This window comes from Microchirus variegatus (assembly GCF_963457635.1).
Source record: "Microchirus variegatus genome assembly, chromosome: 20".
Classification (NCBI taxonomy): domain Eukaryota; kingdom Metazoa; phylum Chordata; class Actinopteri; order Pleuronectiformes; family Soleidae; genus Microchirus; species Microchirus variegatus.
In genome coordinates, this window is record NC_139821.1 from 2,047,211 (window position 1) to 2,068,134 (window position 20,924).

The 20,924-nt window shown below is 41.6% G+C and overlaps 1 protein-coding gene across 1 annotated transcript; it reads left to right on the forward strand.

Moving 5' to 3' along the window:
- Nucleotides 1-817: 817 nt before the first annotated feature.
- Nucleotides 818-19,592, forward strand: f5 (coagulation factor V; the record flags this gene model as incomplete). The annotated part of the gene is made up of 25 exons (XM_083906720.1): nt 818-984; nt 1,300-1,382; nt 2,943-3,065; nt 5,076-5,288; nt 5,394-5,555; nt 6,124-6,345; nt 7,540-7,705; nt 7,828-8,008; nt 8,736-8,832; nt 8,929-9,134; nt 10,006-10,153; nt 10,238-10,450; nt 11,202-13,929; nt 14,013-14,181; nt 14,289-14,525; nt 14,609-14,825; nt 14,928-15,107; nt 16,039-16,155; nt 16,237-16,308; nt 16,390-16,475; nt 16,555-16,710; nt 16,817-16,961; nt 18,573-18,727; nt 19,164-19,346; nt 19,446-19,592. The coding sequence occupies 25 exons, from the start codon at nt 818-820 to the stop codon at nt 19,590-19,592; spliced, it is 6,573 nt and encodes a 2,190-aa protein (XP_083762846.1).
- Between the last annotated feature and the right edge of the window lie 1,332 nt (nt 19,593-20,924).

The following is a 20,924-nucleotide window of genomic DNA, read 5'->3' on the forward strand; positions in this document are numbered from 1 at the left end:
TTAACCACTAAATGATCACAAATATACAAAATTAACCACTAAACGATAACACAAATACAAAATTAACCACTAAATGGTCACAAAAATACAAAATGAACCCATTAGATACACAAAATAACAAAAAATAACAATAACATTTCCATAAAGATGCAAAACAAACCACAAAAAATGGTTTCCAAAGAGATTGAAATCATATAGGAGACACAAAATGTCAATTAAAAGAGTAAAGGTGACAATAAAATCACCATTAAAATGACAAATAACCACATAAATATTTCAAAATACCATATAGGAGATGCAAAATGTCAATGAAATGACCACAAAAATGCAAGATAACCACAAAATAATCACAACACCCATTTATTAAACCACCACAGCGCTCTCTGCAGGACTGTAGCTGTAACTGCAGATGAGAAAGGCAACATAACACTTTTAAAAGAACGTAAACACAGTTTACAGCGGGCGTTTTTGCACTTTAATTGTGACGTATATCGGTCTTGGGACTTTCTGAGGTCTCGTAAAATCTGCAGAGAAATTTTCAACAACATCTTTTTAAGGGAAGAAGAAATAAACACACGTTTGATGGAGATGATTCACGAGACATGAGTTTTCCATCTGAGGAGAGGAAGAAAAAAAAAGAAAAAGAGCCCACACACAGGTCACTGCCCTGGGACATGATGTTTAAACGTGTGTGTGTGAGTGTGTGTCTGTTTGTGTGTGTGTGTCAGTGACAGATAAAGCAGAGTCGACCTCCTCATCTGTTCAGATCACAGTTCCTCCACTGCCTCCCTCACTCCCTCGCTGACAGAACCCAGCCATGAGGCTCCTGTGCTGGGCTGCAGCTCAGCGTCTGCTCCTGCTCGTCCTGGTTCTTGTGACTTTTCTTCTTCACGTCCGAGCAGAGCAGCATCAAACCAAAGAGAGACGTTACTACATAGCTGCTGTGGAGGTGGACTGGAAATACTGGGACAGCGACGCACATAGGTGACAACATATTATAGTATTATTCTGACCTTTTTTTATTGTTTATTGTTATTTATCCTGCATTTTAAGATGTTTCTACACTGAAAAAAATGCTTTAACTGGTTTGACACAAGTTTATTTACTTTATTTTGAATTAATTTAATTAAAATCACAAGTTATACAACTAATATATATATTTATTTATTTATTAATATCATTTATATATTTAAACAGATATGACACGTGTAATAATAAATGTAATGTCACATGTAATGTGCTGTTTATTTCCCTTTAGTTAATACTAATAATATTCCGTGTTTTTCCACCTCTCTGTAGACTTGGTCCGTCCTATAAGAAAGTGGTTTTTCGGGAGTATGACGAAGGCTTCAGGCAGCCCAAGACTCATCCCACCTGGTTAGGTAAATGAACGTTTGCTATCTATCTATCTATCTATCTATCTATCTATCTATCTATCTATCTATCTATCTATCTATCTATCTATCTATCTATCTATCTATCTATCTATCTATCTATCAACCTAGCTAGCTATCTATAATACAAAATACTAAAAAGTAGCTTAATGTTAGCCAAAAGTTTGCTAAAAGACTAACTCCTAGCTAAAACAAATGCTTAAATTCAGCCAAACATTAGCTAAAGATGACATCACTGATGTCGGTCTGCCTTTCTGTGAACATTGCGACGTTTGTGACGGTACTTTTAAAGAGAAGTACGCTTTTGTAAATAAAAGGTTTGCTGTTCATCTATCTATCTATCTATCTATCTATCTATCTATCTATCTATCTATCTATCTATCTATCTATCTATCTATCTATCTATCTATCTATCTATCTATCTATCTATCTATCAGCCTGCCTAGCTAGCTAGCTAGCTATCTATCTATCTATAATACAGCTAAAGAAGATAGCTTAAGGTTAGCCAAAAGTTAGCTAAAACAAATGCTTAACTTCAGCCAAACATTAGCTGAAGATGACATCACTGTATGTCTGTCTTTCTATGAACATTGCGACACGTGCGCTATCAAGCTAACGATGACGACGTCATGTTTAGTGTTTAAAAATCTCAGTCAGTCAATCAACAACAATCGTGAAACAGAAACACAGGAATGTTTATGATGGTTTCTTAAAAGTACTTTTGATCTATCTATCTAGCTGGCTATCTATCTATAATACAGCTAAGAAAATAGCTTAATGTTAGCCATGTTTAGTCATGTTAAGTGTTTAAAAATCAGTCAGTGACTCAACAACAATGGCGATGAGTCATCATGCAAAGAAACCTGACAAAAAAGTGTCATCTACCTACCTACCTACCTAGCTAGCTATCAATAATACAGCTAAGAAATAGCTTACAGTTAGCTAAACGTTAGCTAAAAGACTAACTCCAACTAAAACAAATGTTTAACTTCAGCCAAACCTTAGCTGAAGCTGACATCACTGATCTTTCTAAGAACATTGTGACACGTGCGCTATCAAGCTAACGATGATGACGTCATGTTTAGTGTTTAAAAATCTCAGTCAGTGACTCAACAACAATAGCGCTGAGTCATCATGCAAAGAAACCTAAAATCGGGCAAAAACAAGTGTCATCTATCTATCTATTTACCTACCTACATAGCTAGCTAGCTATCAATAATACAGCTAAAAAATAGCTTACAGTTAGCTAAAAGACTAACTCCAGCTAAAACAAATGCTTAACTTCAGCCAAACCTTAGCTGAAGATGACATCACTGATGTCTGTCTGTCTTTCTATGAACATTGCGACACTTGCGCTATCAAGCTAACGGTGATGACGTCGTGTTTAGTGTTTAAAAAGCTCAGTCAGTGACTCGACAACAATAGCGACGAGTCATCATGGGCCTGTTCTGGCAGGTTAGAACGCCCAGAAACGCACGTGCGAGTAAAGCCGAGTGAGGGTTAAGTGTAAGTGTAAGTTTTAAGAGTTTATTTTTCTTCTCTCTGCAGGTCTTCTGGGGCCCACGCTGAGGGCCGAGGAGGGCGAGTCCATCGTGGTCACTTTCAGGAACATGGCCACCGGCGCTCACAGCCTCCACCCACACGGGGTCGCTTACGGGAAACAGTCAGAGGGTGTGTGTGTCCGTCTGTCTGTGTCTGTGTCTGTCTGTGTCTGTCTGTCTGTTAATGCAGCTGTGATGCTGACTGGAACAGCTGCCACAAACCCACAATATCTCTGCATGATGTTACACAACATTGGCCCACACAACAAACAAACGTGTGTTTGTCTTTGTCTAACATATTAACCAGAGTGGACAGTACTGAAGTCCAACAGGGCGCTGTGTCAGGAACCTCAGGAAATCACCGTCTGAGTCATCAGGAAATTAACCATAAGCTTTTCTTTAATTCTCCCTCAAGTCATTATTGGGGTTTAGAATTTAATTAAGAAAGAAGCTAAAACATCGTTAAATGCCTACGATTATTCGATGATTTCCTCATTATTATGTATGTATTATTTTTACGTATTATGTAAAATCAAAACGTGTATTGTATTTTATAAAAACAGAACTCCTAAGAACGGAATATCACGCTATTTAAATGAAAACAAACGGGTCATGACAATGCTAATGTTTTGTTGTGGAGGCTCCTCCCACCATCCGTCCATCTCTGAAAGGCCCCACCCACATTGACGCATGTCTTTTCGTATAAATCCGTAATCTGGATTAGATCCATATGAAACTTGGTACGATGGTAGAGTGTCTGATCCTGCACATATATACCAAACTTCGTTCAGATCCAATAAGTTTTGATAGAGTTATGATTGGTTATTTTTACAGGGTTAGGGTTTTCCCATTTTAAGAAACGTTTGATTTGCCGCCAAATCCGTAATCTGGATTAGATCCATATGAAACTTGGTATGATGGTAGAGTGTCTGATCCTGCACATATATACCAAACTTCGTTCAAATCCAATAAGTTTTGACAGAGTTATGATTGGTTATTTTTACAGGGTTAGGGTTTTCCCATTTTAAGAAACGTTCGATTTGCCACCAAATCCGTAATCTGGATTAGATGCATATGAAACTTGGTACAATGGTAGAGTGTCTGATTCTGCACATATATACCAAACTTCCTTCAAATCCAATAAGTTTTGACAGAGTTATGATTGGTTATTTTTACAGGGTTAGGGTTAGGGTTAGGGTTTTCCCATTTTAAGAAACGTTCGATTTGCCACCAAATCCGTAATCTGGATTAGATACATATGAAACTTGGTACAATGGTAGAGTGTCTGATTCTGCACATATATACCAAACTTCGTTCAAATCCAATAAGTTTTGACAGAGTTATGATTGGTTATTTTTACAGGGTTAGGGTTAGGGTTTTCCCATTTTAAGAAACGTTCGATTTTCCACCAAATCCGTAATCTGGTTTAGATACATATGAAACTTGGTACAATGGTAGAGTGTCTGATTCTGCACATATATACCAAACTTCGTTCAAATCCAATAAGTTTTGACAGAGTTGCGATTGGTTATTTTTACAGGGTTAGGGTTAGGGTTTTCCCATTATAAGAAATGTTCGATTTGCCACCAAATCCGTAATCTGGATTAGATACATATGAAACTTGGTTTGATGGTAGAGTGTCTAATCCTGCACATATATACCAAACTTCGTTCAAATCCAATAAGTTTTGACAGAGTTATGATTGGTTATTTTTACAGGGTTCCATTTGCCGCCAAATACGAAATCTGGATTAGATCCATATGAAACTTGGTACGATGGTGGAGTGTCTGATCCTGCACATATATACCAAACTTCGTTCAAATCCAATAAGTTTTGACAGAGTTATGATTGGTTATTTTTACAGGGTTAGGGCCATTATAAAAAAACATAGAGTGTGCGATCCCGCATACACATACCAAATTCCATTAAATTCCTATGAGTTTACCGCGTTATTATTGTTGCTGTTAGTGCAGCCAGCGTAGTACTGCTACATGTGTAGTTGCTCAGTAGAGCAGCCAAAAGTAGGCATACCCCGAGCATTCATAGGGGGGCGTAGTTCGGAAATTTGTCGTTAAAATTGCACGCAAATGTTCCGTTTTCTTCCGTAGACTTGTTTAAACTCGCTGCCGTTTCTTCGCAGGCGCTCACTACTTTGACAACACGTCGCAGAAGGAGAAGGAGGACGACATCGTGCAGCCGAACGGCGAACACGTGTATTACTGGGAGGTGACGGCGGCCGTCGCGCCGCAGGCAAGCGACCCCGCCTGCCTGACCTACACCTACGCCTCGCACCAGGACGTCGTCGTGGACTACAACTCGGGCCTCATCGGTGCCTTGCTCATCTGCAAGCGCGGTAAGAAACGTCCACGTCGTCCACGTCCTCGGTTTAGTTCGTTGTTGTTGACGTTTGCTGACCGGTTGTCCCCCGTGTGTCCTCTCCGTCCCTCTGTCCCCGCAGGCAGCCTGGACGAGGACGGCAAGCAGATCGGCGTCCACCACGAGTACGTCTTCCTCTTCGGGATCTTCGACGAGAAGGAGAGCAGATACAAGGCGAGCGGACACGCAGCGGACGACCACGTCAAACACACCATCAACGGATACACACACGGGTCACTTCCTGGTCAGTGCCGCTGTCCGTTGTGTCAGGTTGCCATGGTAACAAATTAATGTAAAGTTGATAAACCATCAACAATCATCAATCATTCCTGGTTAAAACATGGACCTGTGACCTCTGTCAGTGCAGCCGTAACCATAGCAACAGTGTTTTTTAATGGGTTCACCCAAGTACAACGACACTGAAACAGCCGTTTAACCGTTTAACCTCTAACTTACTTTCATTTTACCTCTAATTTTTAACTTTCTGTTGATTTCTTCATCACATTATTGTCCCAGAGTTTGACTCAGTTATCTCTAAATGAAACAAACAAACTGAGCTGATACAGAAAATACTGATAATCTGTGTTTCCAGATTGCTGCTCAGTGTATTCTCATGCTTCAGAACACAGCGTTCTGTGCGTTCTCACTCCTCAAATCTATCAAAACTCAACACGGCCTCATCATAATGGCACATACTTTTACATCTGTGTTTCAAAAATACCTTTAAGAGCTTTATTTGAACAGTTTTAAACTGGTAAATCAGACATTTCATCGAGAATTATTTGATAAATGACAACTTACAACCTCCGCAGACGTCAGCGTGTGCGCTCATGCCTCCGTCAGCGTCCACCTGGTGGGCATGAGCTCGGAGGCCGAGGTGTTCTCGGTGCACGTCAACGGTCAGGTTCTGCAGCAGAACGGACACAAGATGTCCTCCGTGGGCCTCATCAGCGGCTCCACCGCCACCGCCAGCATGGTGGCCGTTCACCCGGGACGCTGGATGATGTCCTCGCACACCAGCAAACACATCGAAGGTAAAGACGCCCAACGATCCACTGGATCCAGAAGATATAAACGTCACATTTAAATTGCAACCTAACCTGTAATCTGGATTAGATCCATATGAAACTTGGTATAATGGTAGAGTGTCTGATCCTGCACATATATACCAAACTTCGTTCAAATCCAATAAGTTTTGACAGAGTTATGATTGGTTATTTTTACAGGGTTAGGGTTTTCCCATTTTAAGAAACATGTTCCATTTGCCGCCAAATCCGTAATCTGGATTAAATCCATATGAAACTTGGTATGATGGTAGAGTGTCTGATCCTGCACATATATACCAAACTTCGTTCAAATCCAATAAGTTTTGACAGAGTTATGATTGGTTATTTTTACAGGGTTAAGGTTAGGGTTTTCCCATTATAAGAATCATGTTCCATTTGCCGCCAAATCCGTAATCTAGATTCGATCCATATGAAACTTGGTAGGATGGTAGAGTGTATTATCCTGCACGTACATAAATACCAAACTTCGTTCAAATCCAATAAGTTTTGACAGAGTTATGATTGGTTATTTTTACAGGGTTCCATTTGCCGCCAAATACGTAATCTGGATTAGATCCATATGAAACTTGGTACGATGGCAGAATGTCAGATCCTGCACATATATACTAAATTTCGTTCAAATCCAATAAGTTTTGACAGAGTCATGATTGGTTATCTTTACAGGATTCCATTTGCTGCCAAATCCGTAATCTGAATTAGATCCATATGAAACTTGGTATGATGGTAGAGTGTCTGATCCTGCACATATATACCAAACTTCGTTCAAATCCGATAAGATTTGACAGAGTTATGATTGGTTATTTTTACAGGGTTAGGGCCATTATAAAAAAAACATACATTTAAATCCGTAATCTGGATCAGATCCATATGAAACTTGGTCTGATAGTAGAGAGGTCGATATTTCCGCACACACATACCCAATTCCATTAAAATCCGATGAGTTTAGCGCATTTTTAGTTTAGTGCATTTCAGGGCAGCCACAATGCCATGTAGCCAATATGCTAAAAGTCATTTTTGTGTGGACAGTCCCAGAACAGTTGGAAAAAATTTATTTGGGAGAGGGCCACAAAAAAATCTCCCACGACCCACCTGTGGGTCCCAACCCAGACTTTGAGAACCCCTGCTTTTGTGTCACTAAATATAAAATGGCTGCCGTTGCAGCTGGTATGCACGGCTTCGTGGACGTGAAGTCGTGCGACGCCTTCGAAGCGCCGCGGCGACGCATGACGTTGGCGCAGAAGCGGGAAAGCAGGCAGTGGAAGTTTTTCATCGCTGCGGAGGAGATAATCTGGGATTACGCTCCAAATATGCCTGAACACATTGATGAGTAAGCTGCGTTTTTTATTGTAACTGATAAGAACACTGAATTTCTACTCACTTTGTGTTTGTAAATGTCTTCTTTATCCGTTTTGGTGTGATTAAATAACAACGTCTTATCTCCTCGTGCAGGGACTTCAAGAACCTCTACTTGAAACAGTCGCCCACGCGGATAGGACAGCGCTACAAGAAGGTCGTGTACACGATGTACAAGAACGAGTTCTTCACCGAGAGGACGGAGACCAAGCAGAGGAAGAACGAGCTCGGGATCCTGGGCCCGGTGATCCGAGCGCAAATCAGAGACGTCATCACGGTGAGGTCACGCTCGTCTGTAGAGTCTGTAGAGCAGCGAAAGTCAACACCCAAACTATTATTCTTTATTTAAGATGTTTGTGTTTTCAAATTAAGAATAAAATTACTTTTATCAATGTAGAGATTCAAATAGAGATATTTATTTAAAATATTGTTGATAAAATGTCTTTGATTATTTAAAAGTTATTTAAAAGAAGCAGACACAGTCCATTGGAAATAGCAAAAATAATGATCTGGTATCTATATCCACCAACAGACTGACTGCAAAATACTGAGCTATTCTGTACATCCACCAATGGACTGACTGCCAGATAGTGAGCTGTTATCTATCACAAGCTGACTGCTAAATATTGAACCATACCATACATCCACCAACACTGACTGCCAAATAAAGAGATGTTATATATATATATCCACCAACAGACTGCCAAATACTGAGCTATTATCTATATCCACCAATCGACTGACTGCCAAATAAAGAGCTGTTATCTATCACAAACTGACTGCCAAATAATGAACCATACTATACATCCACCAACACTGACTGCCAAATAGAGATGTTATCCACCAACAGACTGCCAAATAATGAGCTGTTATCTATATCCACCATTATAGATGACCATTATTATTACATCATTATACAAAAAGTAAACATAGCTTCTTTTTGTCAAAAACGACCCCTCAAACACAATATACTACATTATTTCCTTCCTCTTGTCCTTCCACAGATTGTTTTTAAAAACATGGCGTCGCGGCCTTACAGCATCTACCCCCATGGCCTCACGATAGAGAAATCAGAGGAGGGAGTCAACTACCCAGAAGGAGGTACGTACTGATCGGTGTCTCCTGTCCTCACTGTCCTCACAAAACAACTGTCCTTGATTCTAATGAGGTACTCTACTACTACGACGTGGTTTCCAGGCAACCAGTCTCACGGCGTTCAGCCGGGCGAGACGCACACGTACGTGTGGAGAGTGGTGGAGGAGGACGAGCCTTTGGACGGAGACTCGCGGTGTCTGACCAGGATGTACCACAGCGCTGTGGACGCGCCGCGAGACATCGCGTCGGGACTGATCGGACCCATCCTCATCTGCAAGAGTCAGTCTCTGAACGTCAGGAACGTGCAGGTAATGTGTGTCGGCAAGCTAGCAAACGCCTTTAAAGCTCACACAGGGTGGTCCTGTTGCACATACATGTTAGTTATAGAGGTCTACTTACATACATTAACTTGTTTTTATGCTCAAAAACCTCCGAGTTGCTGTAAACGAGCCGATAGAAATCCTCTTTTCTGACGCTGTTGCCCAGCCGCGATATTTCAGACATAAATCTCACCCCCAGAAGACAGAGTGTGTTGTGATTGGCCAGCCAGCGTAGAGCCTTCCCAACTGTCTTGTGATTGGCCAGTACCCGGAAGTGACATATTCAGCAAACCCACTCTCAGAAGCGCAGCTCCCCCCTCTGGAACGGTGGATGCACTGCTCCTCATTATCAAAACATTGTTTTAACAGTGTTTAAAAATAGCTTCTTCACGACTCCCCGCCACAGTCCCTTTGACGACCTTTGACCCGGAGTCAGACCCAGAGTCAGAAGACACTGTCGCTCGTGAAACACCTCCACAACGGACGTTATTCTTCTTCTGCGGTTCAATGTACGCAACCGGATGTGCCCGGACTAGTGCCCGGAGCAGGAGGATCGGCTGTTCAGGAGAACCGCTGTTTACGTAACCGGACCAGGTTTTTTCAGAGATCTCGCTGAGCCCGAGATTACAATAAAACACAGCGTTCTCAGCAATGGCTGAACTGTTTGTTTAGAACCTTCAGGGCTTCGTAAACAAGGTAATGACGCAGATACACACTAAAAAAAACAGCGTTAATTGGAACTTCCGGTCTAGGTCCGCTTTAAACGTTCCTTGACCTTCAGGAGGGTGGACATATCTCGAATAACTTGTGAGTGATCATCATCTGACTTTTCGTATCATTGTGGTTTGTGATTCGACAGCTGAAAGCAGACAAAGAGCAGCACGCCATGTTTGCCGTGTTTGACGAAAACAAGAGCTGGTACCTGGATTACAACATTCGCCACTTTAGCGATCCGAACAGAGTCAACAAGGCAAACCCAGACTTCTACAAGTCCAACGTCATGCACAGTAAGGTCTTCCTTAAACTTAAAGTAAATGACAACATTATTTCTTCATTTATCCAATCACCTTCATGTTTGTGTCCTAACCTAGCGATTAACGGTTACACTTTCGAGAGTGGCGAACTCTTGGGTTTCTGCAACGGTGAGGTAGCGACGTGGCACTTGTCGAGCATTGGAGCGCAGGACTACATCCAGACGGCAACGTTCTATGGCCATCCGTTTGAGCTGCACGATCGGACCGAGGACTTCCTAAGCCTCTACCCGATGACCGGAGAAACCATCACCATGAACATGGACAACGTCGGTTAGTGAGAACTTTTTGTACCAACACATTGAGTGCAATGTAGAGGTCTTTTGTTGATGTTTTTGTTGGTTTTCTTCACTTAGATTAGATCCATATGAAACTTGGTATGATGATAGAGTGTCTGATCCTGCACATATATACCAAACTTCGTTCAAATCCAATAAGTTTTGACAGAGTTATGATTGGTTATTTTTACAGAATTCCATTTTCCGCCAAATCCGTAATCTGGATTCGATCCATATGAAACTTGGTATGATGGTAGAGTGTCTGATCCTGCACATATATACCAAACTTCGTTCAAATCCAATAAGTTTTGACAGAGTTATGATTGGTTGTTTTTACAGAATTCCATTTGCCGCCAAATCCGTAATCTGGATTCGATCCATATGAAACTTGGTATGATGGTAGAGTGTCTGATCCTGCAAATATATACCAACCTTCGTTCAAATCCAATACGTTTTGACAGAGTTATGATTGGTTATTTTTACAGGGTTAGGGTTTGGCCATTATAAAAAAAAACATACATTTAAATTGCCGCCAAATCCGTAATCTGGATCAGATCCATATGAAACTTGGTCTGATAGTAGGGGGTTTGATCCCGCATACCCATACCAAATTCCATTAAAATCCGATGAGTTTACCGCGTTTTTTAGAGAGAGTAGTGAGAACTGCCCATGCCTTTTTGTACCAACACATTGAGTGCAATGTAGAGGTCTTTTGTTGATGTTTTTGTTGGTTTTCTTCACAAAAGGTGTCTGGCTCATGGCTTCCCTGAATTCCCATGAAACGACCAAAGGGATGCGTTTGAAGTTTCAGGACGTCGAGTGTTTCCGTGACTCGCAGTACGAGTACAACGACTTCGAAGACCCAGCAGCAGTCAAAGAATTTACAGTGTGGAAGCCGCCGACCTGGGAAGACATCAAGAAGGAAGAGGAAGCCACTCCGAAACCTGAAACTGGATCAAATGGATCACCAGCAGAGACGGATTATTACACGGACAAGTGGGCAGATCAATGGGGCATCAGGTCCCTGAAGAACCAATCTGGGGTCTCAGACATGGAGAAGCTGGACCTGTCTTTTCTCGACTATGATGCTGTGGACGTGCCAGATGGAGATACAAATGTTCATTTAAACAGGACAAGGACAGGTAAAAATCAGACTTTTGTTATTACAAAGCTAAAAACACAAAACCAGACGTCATTTTCCGATTTGATGGAGGTCGACAGTATAAACGTCACCGGGGTAAAATCGCCGCACCAAAACGTGAGTGAGAACACAACTACGGCTAGCAATTCTTCCGTGATCAAAGCAGAGAACACAACTGACTTTAACAAAACGTTTGATACAAAGAACACAACAGCCCACAATGCTACGGTTTCATCAACCGCTGGAAATGTATCTCGAGAGATGACCAATTTTACGCTACCAAAAAGACAAGAGGGCACCAATGTTACGCTAGCAAAAAGACAAGAAGCCACCAATGTCACGCTACCAAAACAAGAGGCCACCAATGTTACGCTAGCAAAACAAGAAGCCACCAATGTTACGCTATCAAAACAAAAAGCCACCAATGTTACGCTACCAAAACAAGAAGCCACCAATGTTACGCTACCAAAACAAGAAGCCACCAATGTCACGCTATCAAAACAAGAAGCCACCAATGTTACTCTAGCAAAACAAGAGGCCACCAATGTCACGCTACCAAATAATACAGGAACCACCAATGTCACGCTATCAAAACAAGAAGCCACCAATGTTACGCTAGCAAAACAAGAAGCCACCAATGTCACGCTACCAAATAATACAGAAACCACCAATGTCACGCTATCAAAACAAGAAGCCACCAATGTCACGCTACCAAATAATACAGAAACCACCAATGTTACGCTACCAAAACTAAAAGCCGCCAATGTTACGCTACCAAATAAAACAGAATCCACCAATGTTACGCTTCCAAATAAAATAGAAGTCACCAATTTTATGCTACCAAAACAAGCAGCCACCAATGTTACGCTATCAAAACAAGAAGCCGCCAATGTTACGCGACCAAATAATACAGAAGCCGCCAATGTTACGATACCAAATAATACAGAAGCCGCCAATAGTACGCTACCAAAACAAGAGGCCATCAATGTTACAATAGCAAATGATACAGAAGCCACCAATGTTACGCTAGCAAATAACACAGAAGCCACCAATGTTACGCTAGCAAAAAGACAAGAGGCCCCCAATGTCACGCTATCAAAACAAGAGGCCACCAATGTTACGCTAGCAAAACAAGAAGCCACCAATGTCACACTACCAAATAATACAGAAACCACCAATGTTACGCTACCAAAAAGACAAGAGGCCACCAATGTCACGCTAACAAAACTACAAGCCGCCAATGTTACACTTCCAAAACAAGAAGCCACCAATGTTACGGTATGGTTACCCGGCAATGCAACTTCCCACTTGGAGACTGAGAAAATCAAGGTAACCGTGACTGGAGACAACGAGACAGAGCAAAGACTCACCAGAGGAGATGTGTTCTCCTACAGCACCGTCAGTCCCAACAATAGAACTGAGAACCATTCGTTGCCCATGCCAGAGGTTAGCGGGGTTAACAGAACAAGCAGATACAACGTAACCATGCTGGAGGTGGAGAAGAAAGACAACATAACCAGTGATACTGATACTCTAGGCATTGTAGCAGAGCGGGAGAACATCACAGCTCCTACAGAAAGCTTCTCCAATACCACTCTGGATTCGTCTAACCTGACCGTGTCCAGCAGTGGCGTAAACACAGGAAGTTCTGTGGAGCTCAGTTCCTTGGAGAGCAGTGAAGAAGTGTTCATCTACCTCAAAGAGAACAACACAGAAATGATCAAAACCACTTCGGTCAAAACACAAGGTCACAACTGGACTTATGATGGAACTCACCAAACGGCGCCCAGGGAGATTCCTGACCACATGGTGAAATACTTTGAGGATCAAGCCCCTCAAACAACACCGGCTCCAAAACGGAAGACCAAGACGGTGAACCTGCGACACAAGCCCCCGAAGGGCGAAGGCATGAAAACGAGGAGGAGGAAGGTTTACAGGCCTCAGGTCAGGAGCGGCTTACCGTTCTCCCCTCGTGGATTCAACCCTATGACACCACGTGGGGCTCGACCCAACATCCCTCAGCCCGTATCCGACGAGGAAGAGCTCATCAACATGCCCGTGGTCATCGGCGTTCCCCGGCAGGGCTTCAGCGACTATGAGCTGTATGTTCCCGGGGATGAACCAGGTCATCTAGGGCTGGACGAGGAAGACCTGAAAGCAAACGAATACGAATACGTGTCCTACAAAGATCCCTACAGCAGTCGCGAGGACTTACAGAGTCTCACTCTGGACGAGACGACAAAATACTACCTTAAGAATTTAGGCCCAAACGTGAAGATTTATTACATCACAGCAGAAGAGGTCGAGTGGGATTACGCCGGCTACGGACAAAAGTAAGCTATGGAATGACGTTTAAGAACGAATGTTGTACTTTACTTAACATGTATCCATAAACGTTGTTGTGTTATCACCACAGGAGGCAGGACAAGATCCAACAACACACCCAAAAAACATCGTTCACCAAAGTGGTTTTCCGTGGCTACACTGACAGCAGCTTCAGGACGCCGGACATCCGCGGAGAGATGAACGAGCATCTCGGCATCCTGGGACCAGTCATCAGGGCGGAGGTTGGACAAAGCATCATGGTAAGACTGCGCTAGCATGAATTCTAGCGTGAAACGTGAAAACAAGCTAGGTCCAAATGAAGTAGAGTGTTAGCAAGAACATCTCTGAATGAACGGGTCTTTTAAAGGTGGTGTTCAGGAACAACGCCAACAGGCCGTACTCCATTCACCCGAACGGCGTCGCCTACACCAAGCGCACGGAAGGCCTCGCTTACGAGGACGGATCCACGTACTGGTACAAATTTGATGATCAGGTTCAACCAAATACCACCTTCACATACGTGTGGAAGGCAGATTCAAACGTCGGGCCATCGGCAGATGAGTCCGACTGTCGGACCTGGGCTTACTACTCGGGCGTTAACCCCGTGAGTACTAGAGAATTTCAAAATACAGACTACTGTCTGGGTACTGTGTACAGTTTAAATCCAAAGACACCCCCGTCTCTTAGGAAAAGGACATCCACTCCGGTTTGATCGGGCCTCTGCTGGTGTGTCGGAAAGGAACCCTGGACAAGAACTTGGAAGATGTGCGGGAGTTCATGCTGCTCTTCATGACCTTCGACGAGTCGCAGAGCTGGTACTACGAGCAGAACATCGAGATCATGCAGAGGAAAAGCCGGCGAAGGATCATGGAGCCGCGTTCCAAGGACGACTACAAGTTCCACTGTAATGCACCTGGCTTTACTTTGAACAAATCAACCTAAAAAGTCAAATGTTTTTTAAATAATGACTGTAAATAACTAATGTCTTGACTGTTCTTACTTACAGCCATCAACGGCATCATATACAACCTCAAGGGCCTGAGGATGTACACTGACCAGCTGGCGCGCTGGCACCTGATCAACATGGGCGGTCCCAAGGACTTCCACAGTGTCCACTTCCACGGACAGACGTTCCTCCACAAGAAGACCACGAGCTACCGAGAAGCCGTGTTCCCACTGTTGCCTGGTGAGTTCAATTTCGTCACAAAACATTGTCCAATTTGAGCTAGATTACGGATTACTTTTTTTTTTTTTAATGGTCCAAACCCTAACCCTAACCTTGTAAAAAAAACAAAAAAACACTCATAACTCTGTCAAATCTGATCGGATTTAAACAAAATGTGGTATATATATGCAGGATCAGACACTCTACCATCATACCAAGTTTCATATGGATCCAATCCAGATTACGGATTTGGCGGCAAATGGAACATGTTTCTTATAATGGGCAAACCCTAACCTTGTAAAAGATAACCAATCATAACTCTGTAAAAACTCATCGGATTTGAACAAAATGTGGTATATATATGCAGCATCAGACACTCTACCATCATACCAAGTTTCATCCAGATCACAGATTTGGCGGGTTCTACACAGATCCAGAAATTTATTCTAGATCCAGTAAAAAGCTACCGCTAACAACAACAACTTTCACATGCACATTGTAAAAATCAATATAAATAAAGTAAATGAGTAGAAAAGATTGTAAATATATAAAAGCTCAGACATTATGAAAATACATAATGTTAGCATTTTTAGCTTTTAAAAACATTAATTCACCACAACTTATCATCAACATGTACAATAAAATGTTAATTTAGCGAATTAAGAGATGTTTTATAGATTACTAGCAATATTATTCCCTTATATCTTGATATAAATTGTATTAAACTGTATATTCACAGTGTTTTTTTTTAATGTTTTTTTTGTGTTTCTCTGCACCAAAACAACAGCAAACTTAAAAAATAAATAGATTTACTGTCATATGATGTAAATATAGACATTTTTTAACATATAAATGTATATAAATGGTTAGAAACATGCTTTTTATACGTGGAAACACAACAATGGTGTACATCACATTTTACCCGATATCGACTAAAAACTCATCTCTGCAGGGACCTTTGCTACTCTGGAGATGTACCCGTCCAGACCAGGCCTCTGGCAACTGGAGACAGAGGTCGGTTCCCACCAGAAGAAGGGCATGCAGACACTCTTCCTGGTTCTGGATAACGGTACAGACACACAAAAACCTTTCTAGAACGACATTATGTTGTGTTTTTTATGCTTGATACGACTTTCTCGTGTCCTCGTAGACTGTTACCATCCACTGGGTCTGCAGTCGGGCAGCGTGAAAGACGACCAGATCACAGCCATCAACACCAGAGGTAAACGTTTCTCCTCCATAAAAATAATGATTCCATGACTACGGCATCTCAGAGGTCACAAAGGTATCTCCGTCTTTAAAGGGTACTGGGAGCCGCATCTTGCCAGACTGAACAATCTGGGTAAATACAACGCATGGAGCACGGAGCAGAAGAACAGCTGGATTCAGGTATGTTGTATTGGTAATATGTAGTAGTGTGTGGTGGGTTTTTTTGGGGCTGTGAAAACAAACTACTTCCTGTGTGCAGGTGGACTTCCAGCGGCCGGTGGTGATCAGTCACGTGGAGACGCAGGGAGCCAAGCAGATGTTCAGTCACCAGTACGTGGTCCAGTACCTGGTCTCCTACAGCACGGACCGCCGCAAGTGGATCTTCTACAAGGGCGACAGCAAGGACCTCAGGAAGGTGGGAGAGTGGGCGGGGTTTGATCGCCACAGTGACGATCGGTCTGGCATAAAATCGGCATGAATTTGTGTCGTCTGATCCCGGCGTGAATGTCTCACTCTACCAGGTGTTCGCTGGGAACGTGGAAGCCTACGGGACCAAGAGAAACACCTTCTTTCCTCCAATTATCGCACGCTTTGTCAGGCTCCACCCCCTCCAGTGGTACAACAAAGCCACCGTTCGCATGGAGTTCTACGGCTGCGAGCTCGATGGTGAGTTCAATTTTGTCACTAAACATTGTTCAATTCTCTTGTAATGGGCAAACCCTAACCTTGTAAAAAATAACCACTCATAACTCTGTCAAATCTTATCGGATTTGAACAAAATGTGGTATATATGTGCAGGATAAGACATTCTACCTTCGTACCAAGTTTCATATGGATCTAATCCAGATTACAGATTTGGCGGCAAATGGAACCCTGTGAAAAAAAGCAATCATAACTCTGTCAAAACTTATTGGATTTGAACAAAGTTTGGTATATATGTGCAGGATAAGACATTCTACCATCGTACCAAGTTTCATATGGATCTAATCCAGATTACGGATTTGGCGGCAAATGGAACCCTGTGAAAAAAAGCAATCATAACTCTGTCAAAACTTATTGGATTTGAACAAAGTTTGGTATATATGTGCAGGATAAGACATTCTACCATCGTACCAAGTTTCATATGGATCTAATCCAGATTACGGATTTGGCGGCAAATGGAACCCTGTAAAAATAAGCAATCATAACTCTGTCAAAACTTATTGGATTTGAACAAAGTTTGGTATATATGTGCAGAATCAGACATTCTACCATCATACCAAGTTTCATATGGATCTAATCCAGATTGCGGATTTGGCGGCAAATGGAACCCTGTAAAAATAAGCAATCATAACTCTGTCAAAATTTATTGGATTTGAACAAAGTTTGGTATATATGTGCAGGATAAGACATTCTACCATCATACCAAGTTTCATATGGATCTAATCCAGATTACGGATTTGGCGGCAAATGGAACCCTGTAAAAATAAGCAATCATAACTCTGTCAAAACTTATTGGATTTGAACAAAGTTTGGTATATATGTGCAGGATCAGACACTTTACCATCATACCAAGTTTCATATGGATCTAATCCAGATTACGGATTTGGCGGCAAATGGAACCCTGTAAAAATAAGCAATCATAACTCTGTCAAAATGTATTGGATTTGAACAAAGTTTGGTATATATGTGCAGGATCAGACATTCTACCATCATACCAAGTTTCATATGGATCTAATCCAGATTATGGATTTGGCGGCAAATGGAACCCTGTAAAAATAAGCAATCATAACTCTGTCAAAACTTATCGGATTTTAACAAAGTTTGGTATATATGTGCAGGATCAGACATTCTACCAGCATACCAAGTTTCATATGGATCTAATCCAGATTACGGATTTGGCGGCAAATGGAACCCTGTAAAAATAAGCAATCATAACTCTGTCAAAATGTATTGGATTTGAACAAAGTTTGGTATATATGTGCAGGATCAGACATTCTACCATCATACCAAGTTTCATATGGATCTAATCCAGATTACGGATTTGGCGGCAAATGGAACCCTGTAAAAATAAGCAATCATAACTCTGTCAAATTTCATCGGATTTGAACAAAATGTGGTATATACATGCAGGATCAGACACTCTACCATCAGACCAAGTTTCATCCAGATTACAGATTTGGCGGGTTCTATACAGTTCCAGAAAGTTCTTCTGGATCCAGTAAAAAGCTACCGCTAACAACTTTCTCGTGCACATTGGATTCTGTAAATGTGACGTTTGCGATCTCCGTTCCTCAGGATGTTCGGTTCCTCTGGGGATCGAGAGCGGACTCATCGAAGACCATCGTATCACGGCGAGCTCGGCGGCCTCCAGCTGGTTCCCGTCTGGACTTTGGAAACCGTCGCTGGCGCGGCTCAACTCACAGGGCTCCCTCAACGCGTGGCAAGCTAAGGTAGCGACGCTAGCGCGTCCGCGCTTACCGACCTGAGCTTTAAAAGCTAATTTATGCTGAATATTAAATAGATTTCCTCATCTTACAGTGTGTGGGGGTGGGATCTATCAGTTCCATACCAAGCGCTGCCTGCTATTGCTAGCTCTTATACATTTACTGACTGTATAGATCGGGAAAGAACGTATTATGACATTTACAAATACTTTTGTCTGTTTTTCTGTCCACATTCACTGGAAATTTGATTCTGTCATGTTAGCTTAGCATTAGCTTGTGTGTTTATTTGATTTAATATGGTACAATAAATTGAATCTGGCAAAAGTGTGAGTAAATAAACCAATATTTTCAAGTTTATAAGTCATTATTTTTAACCATTTTTAGCCATGAAGTGAATGTAAGCTAACAGTGCTAACAGCTAACACTGATTTAATGTCCACAGCACAGCGACAGGAGCCAGTGGCTGCAGGTGGAGCTGCCTCACGTCAAGAAGATCACGGGTATAATAACGCAGGGCGCTAAGTCTATGGGCAAAGAGATGTACGTCATGTCGTACTCGCTGCAGTACAGCGACAACGGCGTCCACTGGAGCCAGTACACGGACGACCACGAGCTCCCGTTCAAGGTCAAACGATCACTTTATATTCACGTTTTAAACGTCCGTGTTGGGGTTGAAAGGGTTTCAGTTTAGTTAACGTGTTAACAACGTTTTCTTTCCCTCCAGACGTTCCCTGGAAACACGGACAACAACAACCACGTCAAGAACTACATCTACCCGCCCATTTTCTCTCGCTTCGTACGCGTCGTCCCCGTCACCTGGATGAACTCCATCACCATGAGGATAGAACTGCTGGGCTGTGAATTTGAGTGACACACACACACACACACACACACACACACACACTAACCAAATAGAATTAGAAAAATATTTTTTTAATATATCTTAAAGGACTATTTTAGAGACAGGTGTTGATTCCTGCCATAAACGATAAATATTACAGTGATAATTCACATTATCGGCTAGGATTGACTAAAAATCTATGTCAGATTAAGTCTACCACGTCTTAAGAACGTATTTTCACGTCTTTATCTCACTGTTAGACAGAGTTTAACAACAATAAACTGAAGTTTGTAAACCACTCACTCTCCCACACCAAACCCCATAGAGAAAACCAGTGATTTTAACATCACAGAGACACAGGAGTTCACAGGAGTTGTTGATCCACCTCCATCACTAACTTACAGTGTCTTATTTTAATAATTCGGCTTTTAAAAATCTTCATTCAGATTTACTTTAGTGACACAAAGTGACCACACGAGGCAGCAGTAGACCAGCAGCTCCTGTGTCCACCGTGAGCTAAAATCACTGGTTTTCTCTATGGGGTTTGGTGTGAGATTGTCTGTTTTATGCTTGTTCTCAGCAGCAGGGGGCGCTGTTGACCTCTGTGTGTCAACAACCTGAAACGTCACACATATTTATGGTGGAGTCCGAATTTTTCTCTTCGCTGAGTTTATTTTTTAAAGATGTTTTACTTTGTGTCTGAAATAAAGTAAATGAGTAGAAAAGATTGTAAATATATAAAAGTAGAGTTTTATGTAATTTATTTTGCAATAAACATGAATCCTATATTCTTACGTCTGTGTTTTGTTTTTATTTAATCAGCGTGACTGGAAACACGGTCACATGATGGTGTAATGGTGACGTTCCACCACCAGATGGCGCTGCAACTTTTATAATCCAAACATAGATCATCTCAAGTGATTTTTCATATGAAAAATGAATCATTATATGAGACAAATTACATTTTAAATACAATATAAGGTTTTTATTTCATGGAAAAATATCATCAAAATGAACAATAAAATGTTAATTTAGCAAATTAACAGATGTTTTATAGATTATTTACACTAAAAGTTAAATAAGAGTTATACTATTCACTTATATCTTGATATAAATTGTTTTAAACTGTATTCACAGTGTTTTAATGTCTTTTAATGTTTTTTATGTTTTTAACAACAGCAAATTAAAAAAATAAATACATCTACTGTCATATGATGATGTAAATATAGACATTTTTTAACACACAAAAGTATTTGAGTGACTCATGATCTGCCCGGCAACAAAATAACTGAATTAAAAATAATCACCACATCATAGTGATGACGTCACACAAACAGGCTGTTTACAAACAGGAGTCATCAC